The sequence below is a fragment of the Microcaecilia unicolor genome, chromosome 3, assembly GCF_901765095.1.
Source record: "Microcaecilia unicolor chromosome 3, aMicUni1.1, whole genome shotgun sequence".
Classification (NCBI taxonomy): Eukaryota; Metazoa; Chordata; class Amphibia; order Gymnophiona; family Siphonopidae; genus Microcaecilia; species Microcaecilia unicolor.
In genome coordinates this window covers 207,727,828-207,746,242 of record NC_044033.1, presented here as the reverse complement: position 1 = coordinate 207,746,242, position 18,415 = coordinate 207,727,828, and the positions used below count along the sequence as shown (strand labels likewise).

At 47.8% G+C, this 18,415-nt stretch overlaps 1 protein-coding gene across 2 annotated transcripts in view; it reads right to left on the bottom strand.

Annotated features, from left to right (window-relative positions):
- Positions 1 to 966: 966 nt before the first annotated feature.
- Positions 967 to 18,415, bottom strand: part of LOC115466181 (neurogenic locus notch homolog protein 1-like) — a 72,239-nt gene continuing 54,790 nt past the window's right edge. For both annotated transcript variants that reach the window (XM_030197273.1, XM_030197274.1), the window contains exons 24-34: positions 17,821 to 17,933; positions 17,011 to 17,558; positions 16,244 to 16,645; positions 13,805 to 13,977; positions 10,444 to 10,660; positions 8,933 to 9,023; positions 7,670 to 7,811; positions 7,091 to 7,392; positions 6,159 to 6,306; positions 3,357 to 3,454; positions 967 to 3,240 (exon numbers count right to left, since the gene is read on the bottom strand). In XM_030197273.1, coding sequence (XP_030053133.1) covers positions 1,990 to 3,240; positions 3,357 to 3,454; positions 6,159 to 6,306; positions 7,091 to 7,392; positions 7,670 to 7,811; positions 8,933 to 9,023; positions 10,444 to 10,660; positions 13,805 to 13,977; positions 16,244 to 16,645; positions 17,011 to 17,558; positions 17,821 to 17,933 — 3,485 coding nt within the window. In that variant the 3' untranslated portion in view covers positions 967 to 1,989. The remainder of the gene's footprint in view (positions 3,241 to 3,356; positions 3,455 to 6,158; positions 6,307 to 7,090; positions 7,393 to 7,669; positions 7,812 to 8,932; positions 9,024 to 10,443; positions 10,661 to 13,804; positions 13,978 to 16,243; positions 16,646 to 17,010; positions 17,559 to 17,820; positions 17,934 to 18,415) is intronic.

The following is an 18,415-nucleotide window of genomic DNA, read 5'->3' as shown; positions in this document are numbered from 1 at the left end:
CAATGCAACCAATGTTCTTTTTCAAATAACAAAAAAAAGGGGGGGGGGGGGGGGCTTATGGCAAAAATGCTGAAGACACTTCACTCCCTTTTAAGGGATAAATTCAGGAATGTTTTTCCTTTCGCACATTTTATCTCTCCCCCCCCCCCCCCCCCCCCCCCCCCTCCAGATCGTTTCAGTAAATTAATTCCAAGCAGGATGGGCTAAAAGCCACGGCTGTCTCGTCCCACCTAGGTGCAACAGCAACGTTCAGGCCACCTAAACATTTTGAACCCCTTAAGTTAGGCGCCAAGATAAAAGGAACTGAGCGCAAATTCAATAAAAGGCATTTTTGCGTTAGCACAAAGGCTGCTGTAAATGACAACCTAACCCTAGGCATCCTGTAACCTGGGTGCATGAGTTAGACACGCCCCTGACCTGCCCACACCCCCGCCCAGTTCCACACACCCCCTTGCAGTTGTGCCCAATAGAATTTGCACATGCAAATTTACAGAATACCAACTAATGGCAGCTATGCATGTAATTGCTAATTATAGCCAATTAGCAGCTAATTATTCCATTACCTTACCCACCTTATTCTATAATTTGCATGCACGACTTTTGGTGCGCAAAGTTTAAGGCTTGTGCATAACATTTAGAACGGTGTTTTATTGTTTTTCCATCTCTCATCTTTCCAGATTATTGTGCAGGCTTATGCGTTTCGTTTAGGCAGCAGGCCTGACTTAAACATGCAAGTTCTCCAGTTTGGTGGCTGGATCTCACAGTCCAGATAAGGTTTTGCACGCACTTGCTCTGCCCCAAACCCATTCTCCTTCTTACGCAGAAAGCATCCAGCCCTGTGGTTGGGTATTCTGCTCGATACAATCCAAAGAAGTTTCAAACTTCTATGGCTACTGAGGTTATAGGTTCACCGTCAGCCGGCGAGTGCAATTTTCACCTGGCCTGAAGAGGAAGCAGAAAAGGGGAATCCGAGATGAGCCCCCACTCCCACCAAAAAATTAATCCTGCTTCTAGTATCATAGGGGAATGTTTAACAACCAGATCCCTCTTACCTTATTCCTTGCGTGCCATGCAGAATATCAATATGAAAGACAATATTTCACGAATATTTTATTATAAATTAATGTTACAGTTTTGGAATGGGGGCTTGGTCCTCTTCCTTGTCACCTCATTTTTTTTTTTTTAGTGCTTGCAAAGAGGTACTTCTACTTCCACCGCACACATGAGGCAAGGTTCATTACCCAGCACCTATTCCACTGTACAAAACAGCACCCTCTCCCCACCCTACAAGTTAAGTTTATAAGACCCTGCCACTCCCGCAGCACCGTATTAGTTTAAAAAAAATAGTCATTACCTCTCAAGATACTGCTGGAGTGACAATAGCTGATGAAGCCCCAGCTGTGTTCCCCCTGCTCTTGACATCATTGGAGTGGGATGATGTCATAGTTGGGAAGAAGAGCCTAGCATTACAAAAACATGGGCATTGTCATTTGTGCTAGTACAGGCCTCAGCCTGTGTGGTTCTGTGTCCCTTGCTCCTATTCTGCCCTCATTTTCTCCCTCTGCTATGTCCAGGTCACTCTTGAAAGGGAGAAATGCTGAAAGCGGGAGAGATGTAGCATCTTACAAACATGCTGAGAATGCACTTCTGTCACAGAATAGTGTGGACGTGTGACAAAGGCAGGGAGTGGTGGAAGCACTGGGCTAGTTCACACTAAGGGAGCCATGCAGGGGCAAAGTGCTACATGTAGATCAAAAAAAAATTCCAAAAAGTTTTCATCCTGAGTGCCCTCAAAACAAACCTTGACATATTTAAGAAGTGGTGTTAGCAGTGGGATCTTGAATCCAGCCACAAAAAAACACAGCAGCAACTGATCTCTGTGGCTGCTTTAGTGCAGGGGTTGTCCTTTCAAGTTCCACAACACCCACCTATCGGTAATGCAGTTCTTGAATCTGATCCTAAAGGGACAAGATGCAGATAACCTTGCTATCACTTCACATCTCCCGCGTTGGGGCTGGCTGCACACTCCGACCAGTCTGACTTGTTAGAGTGGGGTGAGATACTGGACCACTGGTCCCGGGACTCAGGAGAAGGAGTGAGAAAAGGATGGTGGGTGCGACTGGCTGGGATGTGGTCTGCCCCGGGAGGTGACGGGTAGCTGTGCTGGGATGGAGGGGTCAGATAGAGGCTGGTGTCTTGGTTCCTCCCTGTCGGATCTTTGCTTGTGGGGAAGCATCCTGCCCCCTTTTCTGGAGGCAGGGGAAGGCAGGGAGTGCTAAGCTCAGAGGGTGAGACCACAGCGGGGTCATGGTGCTGTGACATTGTATGCTGATGTTGGTCACCTGGATACGGGACTTCATGTAGAGGTTGGCCATGAAGACCTCCAGGGTGTGGTGCCTGTCGCTGATAGCACCTGGTAGGCACAGCGGCATATGCGACATTGGGCATGGAGCAGTGAGACCCGACACTGCCTACTAGGGTCTGGCCTGGAGGCACTGCTGATCCACAATAATGCCCTCCATGGTGCCCACAGCTATGAATGGATCCTTCCCTCCCTCGATGCTGGCCCAGTGAGACCCACTCACATGACCTGTTCGCCCAGGGCCCTGCTGGTCCCCCAGAAATGCTGCCAGAAAAGGAACTGCTTCGGCTGCTAAGGTACTGATGACAAGGTTCATGGGGGGTCACCAGGTCACGCTGCCCCCCAAAGCCAAAGAACCCCGGAGCCTGGTGGTGGGGGATGGAGCCCAGGCCAGACTGGCAGTAGCGTCCATCCAGGGGGTGCAGACCGAGGAACGAAGGCGTAGGTAAATCAGGGCTCCTTAAAGATGGAGAGACTGGCTCATGGATGCAGTAAGACTGACTGAGGTCAATCTGCGGCGGGGGAGCCACAGCTCCCTTCCCCGGGGCACCACTGAGTGCCACCCCTGCCTTCTCACAGTTTACGTGGGTAGGGTTGCGAGAGTGCTGCCTGCGGCTCTTCTTCTGAGGTGCGGCAGGTGTCTGCAGAGCTGGATAGCCGCCTGGTCCCGGCGCCCCATGAGAGGCTCCCCCGCTGCCTTGCGAAAGGTTGTGGTCATCGAGCAGGTAGAGGATGTCATGGTGTAGCCGCTGGTGGGCTGCATCGCGTGGTAGGCAACCCACGTGGTCTGGAATCTCACGACTGGCACGGTGCTCCAGAAGAAGCCGGGCTGTCTCGTAACTTCCTTCACGGGCAGCAAGGAAGAGAGGGGTCTGTTCCTACAGAAGAAAGAGTGGCCGATACATATCTATTCTTAAAATGTATGGTACTTCTGTAATAGTAAACTTTGTACAGTGCTATGTGTGTAGTTCAGACTTCCTCCCCCACTACTCACCCTCCTGTCCTGCAAGTCCTTGTTGGCGCCGTGCCGTAAGAGAGCGTGAGCTGCTATAACGTTATTCACAGCTGCAGCCCAGTGCAGAGCGGATTTACCTACAGAGAAAAGATAGCAATCACTCAGTCATCGGAACTTCAAACTAGTAACCAGGCGTGGGACCATGATAAAAATCAAACAAGAGGTAGTAGAGGCTGATTCAAGGACTTAATCCACCACTGAAGATGTTTATGGAGTAAACGCTTTATTGATGCAACTCATGAACATTCATTTATATACGTCCTTTGTTTTAATTAGTTTTTTTATTTATTACTAGCTCTACCCGGCCACGCGTTGCTATGGCTCAGTCTGGTTAAATGGAAAAGAAAGAAAAGAGGAAGCGCACGTTTCTAATGTTTAATTTCACAATGCTTGGAACGCAACAGCTTGTGGGTATATAATATTTTTTGTTGTTCCATTGTGTGTGCAGAGATAGAGATTGTCTGGTTTGCCGACTGTAGAACATGCAACATATAATTGTCCATGTGAGAAGTAATCCGTGTGTAGATGTAAACGGGTGAATTCTAAAGATCGGCCCTGAGCTTTGTTGATGGCGATTGCAAACGGCAATGGAATTAGGAATTGCAATCTCTTAAATTGAAATGGCATATCTGTTGGAATCATAGGAGTGTGAGGAATGAGGACATCTTCACCTTTGAAAGGTCCTGTCAAGATTGTTGGTTGTACGACATTGCTCATTAATTTTTTTACTGCAAGCCGCGTGCGGTTGCAAAGCTTTGGCTGGTTGATATTTCACAACATAATTGGCACACCGATTTTCAATTGCAGTACGTGTGGTGGCATCCCTGGCAGATCGAGTGAATTGAAAAATTCTGTTGGATAATTAACAGCTTCATCTGCTTCCAGAACAGTGTCGTCGGACTTGTATGTGAGTGGCTCGATTTGAATGTTAGACTGAATAATATTGTTCAGTTCGTAGACGTCTTTGTTCTTGGCCGCAAGAATAGCTCGTTCACTCAGCGAATCGTGATTCTTATAATTGGTTTGAATATTGGGAAATAGTTTTTCAACCAATTGTTCTTTTGAGGTCACTAAATTGCAGAAGTTATGAGGCAATGAAATTCGTCCTGAGGTCAGATCAACCAGCACCTTTCCGTTCCCAATTTTCAGCAATTGATGTGAGAATATCTGAGCTGATTGATCGTTTTGCAGCTGGACACGCATATTTGTAGTTAAGTTTAACGTCTTTACGTGTTGCCACAAAGTAGAGTATTTTAGGCAAGCATTTAGTCCGCTGGTGTCGATCGAGGAACTACAGGTAATGTTTGCCTGAAATCTCCTGCAAGCAAACACACGCATATTCGAATGCAACGTTGTGTTGAAATTTCAAAGCAATCGGTGAAGAACTTTCGGAGATTTAAGCCACTCTCAGCCTGTCGCGTTGATTCTGTTGAGAACGAAGCAGATCTGAAGCTGCAGAACGCGATCGCCGTGCTCGCAACCGTGCATCGTCAAGTCTGGCTGCACGTCGCTCTGCTGCTTCCTCAGCATGTATTTGAGCCATTCTTTGTCTGTTTCGTTCGTTCGCTGATGGCCGTTCTTCCTCAGTTTGATTTGCAATTACTCGTCGCACTGCTTCCGCTCCGCGAGTACGCCAGCTGTGACATCTATATAATAGTAGGTATATAAAAACATGCGCCTATTCGAATGCAACGTTGTGTCCAAATAAAGCAATCAGTGAAGAACTTTCGGAGATTTAAGATTTTGAACAAACATTTACATTTTTATTTATATAGATTTATACATTTTAGATTGTTCCGTTTTACTAGTTGTTTCACATCACTGTATTTTACTGTAAGTATTATATATGTGTTATTCATATTTGTGCAAGACTTCCTGTTCTTTTAGAACTATCTGTATGAACCCTGATGTAGGCTTATATGCCGAAACACAGACCGTGTCAGGTCCTTTTACAGTTGCATCAATAAAGTGTTTGCTCCATAAACATCTCCAGTGGTGGATACGTCCTTGAATCAGCCTCTACTTCTTCTTGTTTGGTCTTGATGACATAGAGATTTCCCCAGTTTGTGTTTGGGCCATGATAATAATCACCACCCCCATCCTGCCACGGGCCTTCCCCAACCTCCACTACAGCCTTTCATCTCCCAAAAGTGTTACTGTGGTGACTTAAGGCATGAGTTGGTCCCCATAACCTCTACCCCACACAGCCCTATCATTTATGAGACTCCTTCACCTCCCTAAGTCATCAGGAGTACCACTCAATTTGCAGGACCACCTCTGTGCTCTTCCCCGCCCCTCACCAGGCCCCAGGGTACTTCCTTTCCCTTGGGACAGTCCTCATCAAAACCTGACCCTTAACTCGGGTAACTCACATCACCACCCTCATCCTCATGGGGTAACCTACATAAGTATTGCCATATTGGGAAAGACCAAAGGCCCATCAAGCCCAGCATCCTGTTTCCAACAGTGGCCAATCCAGGTCACAAATACCTGGCAAGATCCCAAAAAGTACAAACCTATTAACATTCTAATAGGATTAACAGCTTGTCCCCCTCCCCGTCTCGCCTCTTAGGGCTCTCACAGCACATTGTCCCATGCCAATGACAAAATTATTTTTTGAATGCAAGACAACCTGTGACAACCTGCTGCAGTCCCACTTCTCCAGCATTCTGTGGTTCCTCCCAGACGTCATTTACCCCACACCCCCAGTGGCTTCCATAAGACATAGCGCTGTCTCTCTTAGCCTCTCCAGTTGACCAGAGAACTGGGGGAAGTGCATACCCCGTCCGTCGGTGGCATTAACCTCTGCACCACAATTTATCAGCTCCTCCACCATGTTCTCCACCGCTAGGCGAGTGGCAAGGATAAGCGGCGTGGAACCGTCCTGCATCCGGGCATCCACGTCAGTCTGGCGACACCTGATAAGGATCTGTAACCAAAAAAGAGAAAAAAAAAAAGTTACAGGCTTAGCCACGTCAACCCTCTACCACCTTACAGTCACCCTCAACCATCGCGTTCATTTCAGTAAGGAGCCTTGAACTAACTCCTCTCCTGCTACTAAATAAACTAGAAGGTGTCGTTCTACAAGTACTGTTATTCCCTCAAAAAGATTCTTCACCCTCTTCCAAGGCACAAGATCAGCTGATCATGTTTGTCTTTCCTTTTCTAGTTTGATATAATCACCCATCGATATCTCTTCCGCATGTTGACAATGACCTCTCTCCCCATAGTCTTACTTCTGTTTTGCTGTGAATCTCTATGTTCCCAGCTCCTCAGACTATAAGACAGCCATTTATCTTTCCTATCCATCTGCGAGCCATCCCTTCGTCCTTTGAATTTCTGATAAAATCCATCTATCCAGCTTTCTTAGGCATCCCATCCGTGATCTATCCCTTCACCATCTGTATCGGACATGCATTCCTCCTTCCATCTTCCCAATCCACTTGATCACTGCTCTCGTCACACTATAAATTATCCACCTCCATTCAACCATGTTCCATCTAATACACCCCTCAATTAATTCATCATCATTGTCTTGTATTTCTTTCTCCATCCATCTATCCAAAATTCAACTATCAGTCCCATATCCATTCTCTGAATCTCTCCAGCCATAACCCGATTCATCCATTCCCCCCCAACACCTCCAGCCTCATGCCTTCTAATTTTCTGCTTATCCTTCACCACTTAGTTGCAAAGATGCTGCTTGGCGCTACCTGGAACACGCCCAGGGCGTCGGCAGCAATGGCAGTGTGCAAAGGGGTGCGACCCAGCTTATCCTGCAGGTTGGTGTTGGCACCGGCATCCAGCATGCTCTTCGCCGCATCTGCCCGGGAGAATCGAGCGGCAAGATGCAGGGCAGTCTCCCCCGTAGAATCCTTCTGGGCGTTCAGGCTGGCACCCTGCACGATCAGATCGGCGATCACTGTGGCTGAACCCTCCAGCATTGTGTCCTCTCCTTCACTGGCCTCCAGGCCGACCCCGGCGCAGATTGCCGACATGAGGGGCGTGACCCCATCTGCCAGAGGAAAAGAAATTAAAGGGGAAAAAAAATCCTTTGCGGTCTAACTACAAAATGTATTACTTTGGCAACATATGCCAAATTGTCTGGTAAATAAAGTTATCTATATTTGAACAAAGGCTCTGGATACATAGATACAGGCCTGAAGTCCACTTTAGGGTCATGTTCCCTTCTGTGCACCCTTCTACAGACAGGATTGTGTGCCAGAAGGGCTGTGACATGTATAGAAGTCTGTGATGGGGGAATTGTGATTTTTGATGGGGTTTTTGCATACCCGGGCCTCTTGCGTCAATGTCACGGCACTCGGATTCATCCTGGGGAGGAGTGAGAGCAGGGGATTCTGGGATGTGGACACCGGCTTTGATGTGTTTCTGGGTCCAACGTCGACGGTCCAGGACAGATGAACCCTCTTCTAGCTGTGGGGGTCAGAGAAGATAGCAGAAGAATGATTTTTAACCTCAGGCATCCTGTCATAGTTCACCTCACCCCAGGAGAGAGCCCCACTGAAGGGAATTAAGGGGTTGAAATTCAGTCAGCAGCAATTAGCATTTTGCTGACTACGCTGGCGTTATGCCTGAAAATTCGTATCCAGGCTCCGGCATTGAATTTCCAGGTTTACAGAGCCGGCTAAATCATTCAGCGCCGTATAACGCTAGGACTGACTTTCATGCAATTACCTTGGCTGGTTACCTTGCTGACTCTGCCCCTGGAACGCCCTCAAACTAGCTGGTTTTGATGCAGGCACTAACAGCTTAAGTACCACTGATATGACCGGTTATCCCCAAAAGAAGTGATTTAACCGGCCAAGAGCTATTTCTGGCTGGTTAAATCACTTTAAATATTGACCCCCCCCCCCTAAAAGGCAGAGACTACAAATGAGAGAAAGGATCCCAAATATTAGAAGAATTAACCAGTCAGGGCAGGGAGAGGCCCCAGTAGAAGCAACAAGAACAGTTACTGCAAACAAGAGTGTAGCCAACCTTCATTTTGGGGGAGGGCCCATTCCCTCCTCCCTCCCCTTCCACCGCCACTCCTATGCATTAAACACACCTTTGCAGGCGAGGATGCTGAAAGCCCTGCCAGCCAAAGAAATTCAGGCTCCGAGCCTCTCACCTTCTTGTGCTGCTGCTGTAATTGGAAGCCAGCGGCGTGCCTCCAGCCACCGACTTGGGGACTCCCTGAGCACGCTCAGTCCTTGCGCAAACTGAGCATGCACAAGGAGAAGTCCCGGCGTCAGCGTCTGGAGGCACGCCACCGGCTTCCGATCACAACAGCAGCACAAGATGGTGGCTCAGATCACAAATTTCTTTGACTGGCATGGCTTTGGCATCCCCACCAGACATTTAATGGGGTGTTGCAGGTTTGGAGGGGGCCTGAGTCCAATGTGGGAGTGGGAATGGGCCAAGCCCCCCCCCCCCTCCCCTGAGACTAAGGGCTATGCCATTGACTGGAAACAGGGATCCTGGGGCCCCAGCACAAGAAATTGCAGTATTTAAGAAGGAATGCAGGCTCTCAGCAGCAGAGAATTTCTCTTCACCTTCATCTTCCTGGGGGCCGGTGGCCCATTATCCTCAGGGCTGGAATAAACGTCAGAGTCCTCTTCACAGTCTGTATCCTGCTTCAGCGGCCTGAGGAGAAAATTAGCACAACATGGTCTGGCAGCAAAGATTAATGCAAGGGATTTCTCAGCCTCTGCAGCCCTAGCCTCTTCCAGCAGGAGGTGCTATAGAGAAAGCTGCAAGAGTGCTAGGGGAGCTCACAGCTCCTGCAATACCAGTCTCTCCTGTTTTTGAGGCAAGATGACCATAGGGAATGCTGTAGGGAGAGGAGTGGATTTAACTATGGAGAGAGCACGTGCCTACCACACCCCATAGGCTAGCAACAGTTATTTTTATAGCACTGGTGGACGTACCCAGCACTGCTCAGTGATGATAAATATTTAGGTAGAATATGCCCCCCCCCCCCCAAAAGAGCTTACCACCTAAGTGGGTACTGAAGCAACAGAAGAGGAAGTGACTTGCCCAAATTCACACTGATTTTCGAAGTGTATGGACGTCCCAAAAGGCTGAAATGGATATCCGTGTGCTTGAAACGTCCAAATCCCAAATTTGCAAAGCCAGGATTTGGATGTACGACACTGTCGTAGGTCCAAATAGCAAGCGGACACATTGCAGGCCAGGGTGGGTCTAAAATCAGGAGTCCAACAGCGATTAGCAAAAGGAAAGAAGCATCCAGGTCTAAAAAGGACGTCCAGAGTACAAAACAATGCTCTGAGCAGCTGACCACTTGAGGGATTAAGACATGACACCTCCTTAATTCCTCAGTGGTTGTTGTCCCCCCTTCCTCTCCCTGGACAGTGAAACTGATAGGGGATATCAGGCTCTGTGACAGTTTCAGGTATTATGGGCATTCTTAACAAAACAAAAAGCAGGTCTAAGGAGTAGCCTAGTGGTTACTGCAGTGGACTGTAAACTAAGAGACCCAGGTTCAAATCCCTCTTTGGTCCTATTTTAATATATTTTTATTGTGAGCCCTCCAGGAACAGAAAAAATACTTACTGTATCTAAATATGACACCTGCATGCCTCAGGGCTATTGAAGTGGTTTACATTCAATACAGTAGGTATTTTTCTGTTCCTGCAGAGCTCACGGTTACAAAATAAAAGAGCTGAAGTGGGATTTTTGAAACTGTGTCCCTGCACTAACCATTAGCTACTCCTCTGCTCTTCAAGGACGTCTGTATGGCCATTTTCTACGAATGCTGCCATACAGATGCTCATGTCCCTTGTTTTCCCGTTCATAATTTGGCATTCCAGTTGGTAAAGTGGTCGTTCATGCTGGATGTCGACAGCACGCAGACATCCATCTCACATTTTCAAACAGGAAACCTCAACCTAGTTCCTGTTCTGAAAATACACGCGAGATGGATGTATTTCGGGATGTTCCGATGCGGATGTCCTTCGTGTGCGTCACTTGCGGAAGCGGGACTTGAACCCCTTGCTCAACAAGCTCTAGCCATTGGCCTACAAGATGCCTCTGGTACACTCACTTCAGTCCGATGGCATCCTCCCCCACAGGCTCCCTCCTCCGTCGGTCATTCGGGTCCCTGTGTCGGGTGAAGCCAGCAGGAAACCAGAGGGCGCCGTGTTCCCGCTTGCGTCTGCGGCTCAGGTGAACTCCGATTAATATCCCCAGTACCACTGCCAAGCCCACGGCAACAGAGCTTGAGATGAGCTTCCAAGGCGGCTGAGCTGAGGTGTAGAGTTCTGCGATAGGGGGAAACAAAAGCAAGAGGGATCTCTGACAAAGATGTAGAATTGGTACAGAGGGAGGGAGTCCGTGTCACCTCCAGTGCCAGCACTCAGCAGGGGTGTAGCTAGGTGGGGCCACGGGGACATGGGCCCCCACAGATTTAGCCCTGCCCCATACTTTCACTCCCCCCCCCCCGCTACCCTCCCCTGCCACATTCGACCCCCCCCCCCCCCCCCCGCCGCCGGTCTCCGTAGGAATGTGAAGGATGTCAGGACTCACAGAAGCGGAATCCAAATCAGCGAACACGTCGGACTCGGAGACCGGAGCTGAAGGGGACTTGGCTGGCGGGGGTTGGGGACCTCCGCCAGCAAAGGTACCTGGCGGTGGCGGGGGAGAATTGGCAGCGGCGGGGGGGGGGGGGGGGGGTCGAAAGGGATGGGGGAGGGGCGGCGCCAGGGGGGCTAAAATGTGCCCCCTCACCTCAGGCTCTGGACTCCCCTCCCGCCGAAGTCTGGCTCAGTGCCAAAAAAAGGGCCACAGCAGGAATAATTCCTTATTTCTTGGGATAAGCAGCAGAAAATCTGTTTTGGGATCTTGTCAGGTACTTGTGACCTGGATTTGGCCACTGTTGGAAACAGGATACTGGGCTCAACGGACATTCAGTCTATCCTAGTAGGGCAACACTTATGAATCTGTATACAAAAGTTTTAAGATGTAGCCATTTTCAGGGGCGGGGGGGGGGGGGGGGAACCTCAATACAATGGTATCATTCTACATTTGTTAACTTTGATAAGGATTTCTGCTATTTTGAACTAAAAAAAAAAAATCAGAGACTTGAACCTAAGCCATCGATACCCCAAGCTCACCACCCCCAAGCAAAAGGGCTGCACATTATCCTCAAACCCACAACAGACAGGTTCTCAAATCAATCACACAACACAACCTTCATGAAAAGCCCAGTGATTAGGGTCAAAGAAAGACATTTTTTATTTCAAACATTTTTATTAAATCAGATAGGAGGAAAAAAAAAACAATTCCAACATATTGATAACATTTTACACTGAGAATCCCTCTTCCCCCCCCCCTTCCCTCAATTGTATACGAATCTGATGGTTGACATTCCCAGACTGTAAGAACAATTTGACAGCCAACCCAAGCAAGCCATGATACAAAGGCAAAAGACAAGTTAACAAAGTATATCAGTAAAGGGCCTTGTTTCTTATAGCCCTTCCCTAGAGCTCAGCAGCTCTGCCTTGTACATAGTTAAAGATGGCTATAAATTACTAGTACTATGGCTTCAATTGCATGTTGAATTTGTTAATACTCTAGCAGGCTTATTTTCGAAAGAGAAGGATGTCCATCTTCCGACACAAATTGGAAGATGGGCGCCCTTCTCACAGGGTCACCCAAATTGGTATAGTCGAAAGCAGATTTTGGGCGTCCCCAACTGCTTTTCATCGCGGGGATGACCAAAGTTCCCGGGGGGCGTGTTGGAGGCGTAGCGAAGGCGTGACTTGGCCGTGCCTAACACATGGGTGTCCTCGACCTATAATGGGAAAAAAAAAGGGCGTCCCAGACAAGCATTTGGATGACTTTACCTGGGTCCTGTTTTTCTTACGACCAAGGCATAAAAAAAGGTGCCCAAACTGACCAGATGACCACCGGAGAGAATCGTGGATGACCTCCCCTTACTCCCCCAGTGGTCACTAACCCCCTCCCACCCTCAAATAATATCGTTCAAAATATTTTTTGCCAGCTTCAGATGTCATACTCGGGTCCATCACAGCAGTATGCAGGTCCCTGGAGTAGTTTTAGTGGGTGCAGTGCACTTCAGGCAGGCGGACCCAGGCCCATCCCCCCCCCCCCCCCCCCCGTTACGTTTGTGGTGGTAAATGTGAGCCCTGCAAAACCCACCAGAAACCCACTGGACCCACACGAAGGTGCCCCCTTCACCTGTAAGGGATATGGTAGTGCTGTACAGTTATGGGGAGTGGGTTTTGGGGGCTCAGCACACAAGGTAAGGGAGCTATGTACCTGGGAACTTTTTCTGAAGTCCACTGCAGTGCCCCCTAGGGTGCCCAGTTGGTGTCCTGGCATGTCAGGGGGACCAGTGCACTAGGAATGCTGGCTCCTCCCACGACCAAAGGGCTTGCATTTGGTCGTTTCTGAGATGGGCATCCTTGGTTTCCATTATCGCCGAAAATCAGAAACAACCAAGTCTAGGGACGACCACCTCTAAGGACGACCTAAATTTCAAGATTTGGGCATCCCCAACCGTATTATTGAAACGAAAAATGGGCGTCCATCTTTCGTTTCGATAATACGGGTTTCCCCGCCCCTCCATCGGGACGTTTTGCGAGGACGTCCTCAGCCAAACTTGGGTGTCCCTTTCGATTATGCCCCTCTAGGTGAATATTAACTGGACCCTGTGAATTGCTGTTGCAGAATTTGTCACATTGACCAAGTACAACTTGCTTTACCAAAGACTTTTTTTAAACTTTATTTAGTAAGTTTAAATAGTATACAGAATCATAATGCTGTGTATAACAGAACAAATCAACTCATTCCCTCCTTCCCAACCCTCATCCTCCCCCTTCCCCCTCAACCCCCTCCGTCTTTCTTCCCTCCCTCCCTTCCTTCTCAGATGATTATCCCGATACCCTGGCCCCATTGTCCGTTAAAGACATCATTTTTTAATTGTCAGCATGGCATGGCATGAGCCCTCCTGAAGCATTAACAAGAGCAGTGGGTTTCAGGATACCCCACAATGAATATTCATAAGAGAGATTTGCATGCAGTGGAGGCAGTGCATGCAAATCTCACTCATGAATATTCATGATGGATACTCTGAAATACTGACCGGCTGAATCAGGATTCCCAGAACAGGTTGGGAATCACTAACAGAGTATCAGTGCCATGTATTCTTCACCCACCTCCACAAAGGTTACGATGGATCCACAAATATTTGCACCTGCCACACTTTTATAATATTTTCAGCCTGTTAAGTACTAATTGTGCATTAAAATTTTCAGAATGTCCCGTTTAACTTCGTGCTATGTAGAGATTGTCTTGTTCGCTTAGGAATGCAATTCCAAACATACAGCTTGAATGAGGATGCATCCGTATTTGTATTACAACAGACTATAAAAGTTTCATACCCATTTCATTGTTCTCATGTTTTGCCGCCACCAGCGGGAAGGGGAGGAGCTTCTCCAGGGTGTTGGCTGCTGCCAGCGCAGCGAGGAATCGCACCATGTGTTCCGCCAACTTCAAACAGGGTGGGTGCAGGTCTGCGCAGAGGCTGGTATCCACTTCCAGGAACACAACAAAGCTATGCAACAGGAGGGAGAGAGAAAGGGGAAAAACTGTAAGGGAGAGACGTCATCGCACCCCCCCCCCCCCCCCACCCACCAGCACCACCACTATGATAGTTAAGTGGTGAATACACGGAATGCCCTCCCGCAGGAGATGGTAGAGATGAAAACAGTAAAGGAATTCAAACATGCGTGGGACAAACACAAAGGAATCCTGTTTAGAAGGAATGGTTCTGTGGAATCTTAGCGGACCTTGGGTGGCAACACTGGTAATTGGGAAGCAAAGCCAGTGCTAGGTGGACTTCTACGGTCTACGTCCTTCTCGTAACTAAACAGATATGGATGGGCTGGAGTGTAAATTTTAAGGGGCTTCGACATTAGCTTCAGAACTTAGTACAAGAACAGTGCTGGGCAGACTTCTAAGGTCTGTGCCCTGAGAATGGCAAGGACAAATTAAACTCGGGTATATGTATAAAGTATTACATACCATGTAAAATGAGTTTATCTTGTTGTTGGACAGACTGCATGGACCATACAGGTCTTTATCTGCCGTTACTATGTTACTTTCCACTGACACAATGTGAATGCTTGAAACAGGGTGCTTTGGAGAAGACACTCGTACCCCAGTAAGGAGAACCTGGTGCTGCCCTCACTGTGATGCCAGGAGGCTGAAAAACAGCAGCACCAGAAGTGGCATTATCACAGGCTGCAATCTGCTAAGCCCAGGGATGATGGGGGAAGGAGGTGCAGCAAGATTCTGGAGAGGAGTTTTTAGAAAATGCTGGAAGCCTGTGCCTGAAGGCAACAAAAAAAGTGTGACATCTGGAAAACATGACTCTCTGCTGAAAGCAGCCTGGGGGAAGGTGTGAGGTGAGCAGTGTGAGAGCTAAATCCCTGGTGAAAGCAGAATGGAGGAGGAGTAAGGTAAGAGACAGCATGGCATGGAGGGTTGAGTCACGGAATACATTTTGGAGCAATTTCAAATATTGCACCAGTCACACTCTGGCTTTTGGAAGGGTTTTAGCACGGAAACCATCCTTATTTCACTACAGCTCAGAATATGTTAAGTTTAGGACAGACTTCCCTTATAGCAGTTTGATTTAAGTAATGCTTTTGATTCTATTGGACTTTGGTTATCTCGGGGCCTGTTTTGTATTGGATCAGAGGTTTTCTAGATAGATCATATATAGTGAAAATACATGGGGAAATGGCGGAGCCATGGACAGCTACCTGTGGGGTCCCTCAGGGCTCCCCATTGTCCCCTACGCTGTTTAATATCTTGATGCAACCACTAGTAAAAAGTCTACAGAATGCAAAGATCCAATTCTTTAAGTATGCAGACCACATTACCATGGTATTGCCTTTCAATACTGGCAACAAAAGACATGAATCTCCTCTTTATGGTTCTTTTGATTTAGTTGGTGTCTGCATATAAGCTGAAGCTGAATAAAGAGAAAACAAAGTTTTTATGGGTAGGTCCACCATTCCCATTGAGTCATGTGATATTACAAGTTAATAATTTTCAGATAAAACTGGATGTCTCTTCCAGAATTGTGGGAATTGAGACGGATAGTCAATTTTCTTTAGGAACTCAGGCTCCTAAGGTGGTAAGAGACTCTTCGGACATTTTTTGATTTGCCGGTCTTTAGATGGTTGGTTCAGGTTTTGAATCTTTCAAAACTGGACTACTGTAACGGTTTATAGTCGTTGTACAAAATTGCAGAAGTCTAAATTAAGAGTACAGGATGCAGCAGCAAGAGTTATGTTATGAACATATTACTCCTTTGATATTCCGTTTGAAAATCTTGCCTCCAATGGTAACAAATGCAATTTAAGATATCAGCTTTGACCTATCAAGCGTTGTATGGATCGACTCCTGCTTATTTAGGTGTATCTTGTTTCTCCAAAAGATCTAAATCTACGAGAAACCAATTTTTACTTAACTTTATCTCATTTTGCCAAGTAAAGGCAAAGAGGATTTTTTAAATTTATGTTTTCCTATCAGGCTGCACAGTTTTGGAATTTTCTCCCTTCTTATCTTTTAAGAATTTGTGGTTATCAATTTAGGAAAGCTCTTTTAAGATATTTCTTTTTAAGAAATTTTACTAATTTGTAGTAACGGTGTATTTTTTGAAAATTATTGTATAATTTGGTTTAAAATATTTTAATTCCCGATACTTTCGGTATTTTGCGTGTTATAATAATAATAATCCCTGTTCAAACCTGGATGGGAGGGCTTGGGGACTCATGGTAGACAACAAGTAAATAGCAGCCATTCCTCACCGCTCAGTTTGACCACCGTCCTGTAACTCTTTGCTGCTCATGGTTGCACTCAGCGATCTCTTCAGGTCATTCCCAGGCCTGGGCTCTGGCTCCTGCCATCTCTGCAGCGCAGTCCTGTTCTCCAAGTCCTCGCAGGAAGAGCACAGGAAAATCATCTCACCAGCCGTATCCTGCTTCAGCCGTACTGCTGAACGAAGAGTCATGGCAAGGCTTCGTAACAGCATAGTGACGTCATGGCGCAGAGATGCCGGGCGCAGCATCACCAGCAGGACGAGGGTCACTCTGGGGCCCGAGGTCTCCCCGATGCAGTCTCCACCGTCCCAACCACACTCCACAGAGTTGCAGCCCAACTCACAGTGTCCGTTCCCGAAATGATCCTGGCAGTACCGGTTGTAGACGGGGCTAAGGGCAGATACAAAAAAAGGAGAACAGGCGAGAGATGAAGAAGTTGCATCGGCTCTCCTGAGAGTTCCTGTGAATAGGCTGAAGCAAACCTTCCATTCCACCCACCCACCCCAAACATAACTTCCCACCCTACCAACTTACAGTCATATTCAAAGACCCCCCCCCCCCCAATTCATTCCCTGGTCTCCACATACGCAGATGCTGTAAGAAGTACAGATCCAAGGGAATCCTACCAAACATGAGGGAAGGGAGGCAGAACCCATCAGGAAAGGAATAGAAAGGATGGAAAGGGAGAGCGCGTAGAATAAATGAGAAACAGAGAGAGCGTACATGATTGAGAGACGTTCCACGGTGCCTCTTACTTGCAGTTTTTAAAGTCGATACAGTCGTGACCATCGTAGAAACACTCCTCGGTGTTACAGCGTTCCTGACACACTCCGTCGCGGAAAACACTCCAGCAGTCACTCTCAGGGCACTCTTTCCAAGGGTCTGGGTTCTGCAGGGAGCAGTCTCCCCCATCCCAGCCGGTCTCGTGCATGCTGCATTGTGGCTCACAGACTCCGCTACTGGCTAGCGTTGCACACTCATTACTCTCATCCGTGATTGCCGGATGAGGCCCTTTGGACGGCCTCCCCTCCCAGACCGGGAGCCTGCAGAAAGGTCCTGTAAAACCAGGGTGACAAGTGCAGCGGAAGAATGGTGCAGTGGGGGTCTCGCTGCAGGTACCGTTGTGCTGGCATGGTTTCTGATTGCAGGCGCTGGTCTTGGGAACCCGGCACTGAGGCCCTGTAAATCCACTAGGGCAAACGCAGCGGGGAACGGTTCGTACGGTATCACACACCCCTCCATTGTGGCAGTGATGCCCGTCACACTTTGGCAAGATTTGAGAGCAAGTAACACCTTCAAAGCCCTAGGGATAAGAGAAGGCACGTGAGAACAATGATGAACCCAAGCAGTGCATTAACTACCGGGTAACTGCCCCGTGCAGAAGGGTTTCTTGTGAGTCTAGTCAAGGCATTAGCTATCAGTAACAACTCTCTCCAACCACAACCCATTCTCTTTGCTGCATCTGCCCTAGCGAACCAAGCAGTGAGATGGCATTACTGAAAATGCAATAACATCACATGAATACATATACCAGATTTCCATACCCGATAGGGAAGACTACTTACAGGTGGGCAGCGGCAGGTGAAACCCAGTGGTGTGTTAACAGTCACAGTGCAGGTTCCCTTGTTGGCACAAGGGTTCAGTTTACAGGCGTCGATCAGAGATTCGCAGCGTACTCCTGAAATATGATGGAACGAGAGTTAGTGGGAGCAATGTTAGGTATTATTAGGAAAGGAATGGAAAACAAAAATGAGGACGTTATAATGCCTTTGTATCATTCCATGGTGCGACCGCACCTCGAATATTGCGTTCAATTCTGGTCGCCGCATCTCAAAAAAAGATGTAGTGGAATTAGAAAAGGTGCAGAGAAGGGCGACAAAAATGATAAAGGGGATGGGACAACTTACTACTACTTAACATTTCTAGAGCGCTACTAGGGTTACGCAGCGCTATACAGATCAACAAAGAAGGCCGGTCCCTGCTCAGAGGAGCTTACAATCTAAAGAACGAAATGTCAAGTTGATGCAGTCTAGATTTCTTGAGTAGAGGTGTGGTGGTTAGGTGCCGAAGGCAACATTGAAGAGGTGGGCTTTGAGCAATGATTTGAAGATGGGCAGGGAGGGGGCCTGGCGTATGGGCGCTGGGAGTTTGTTCCACGCA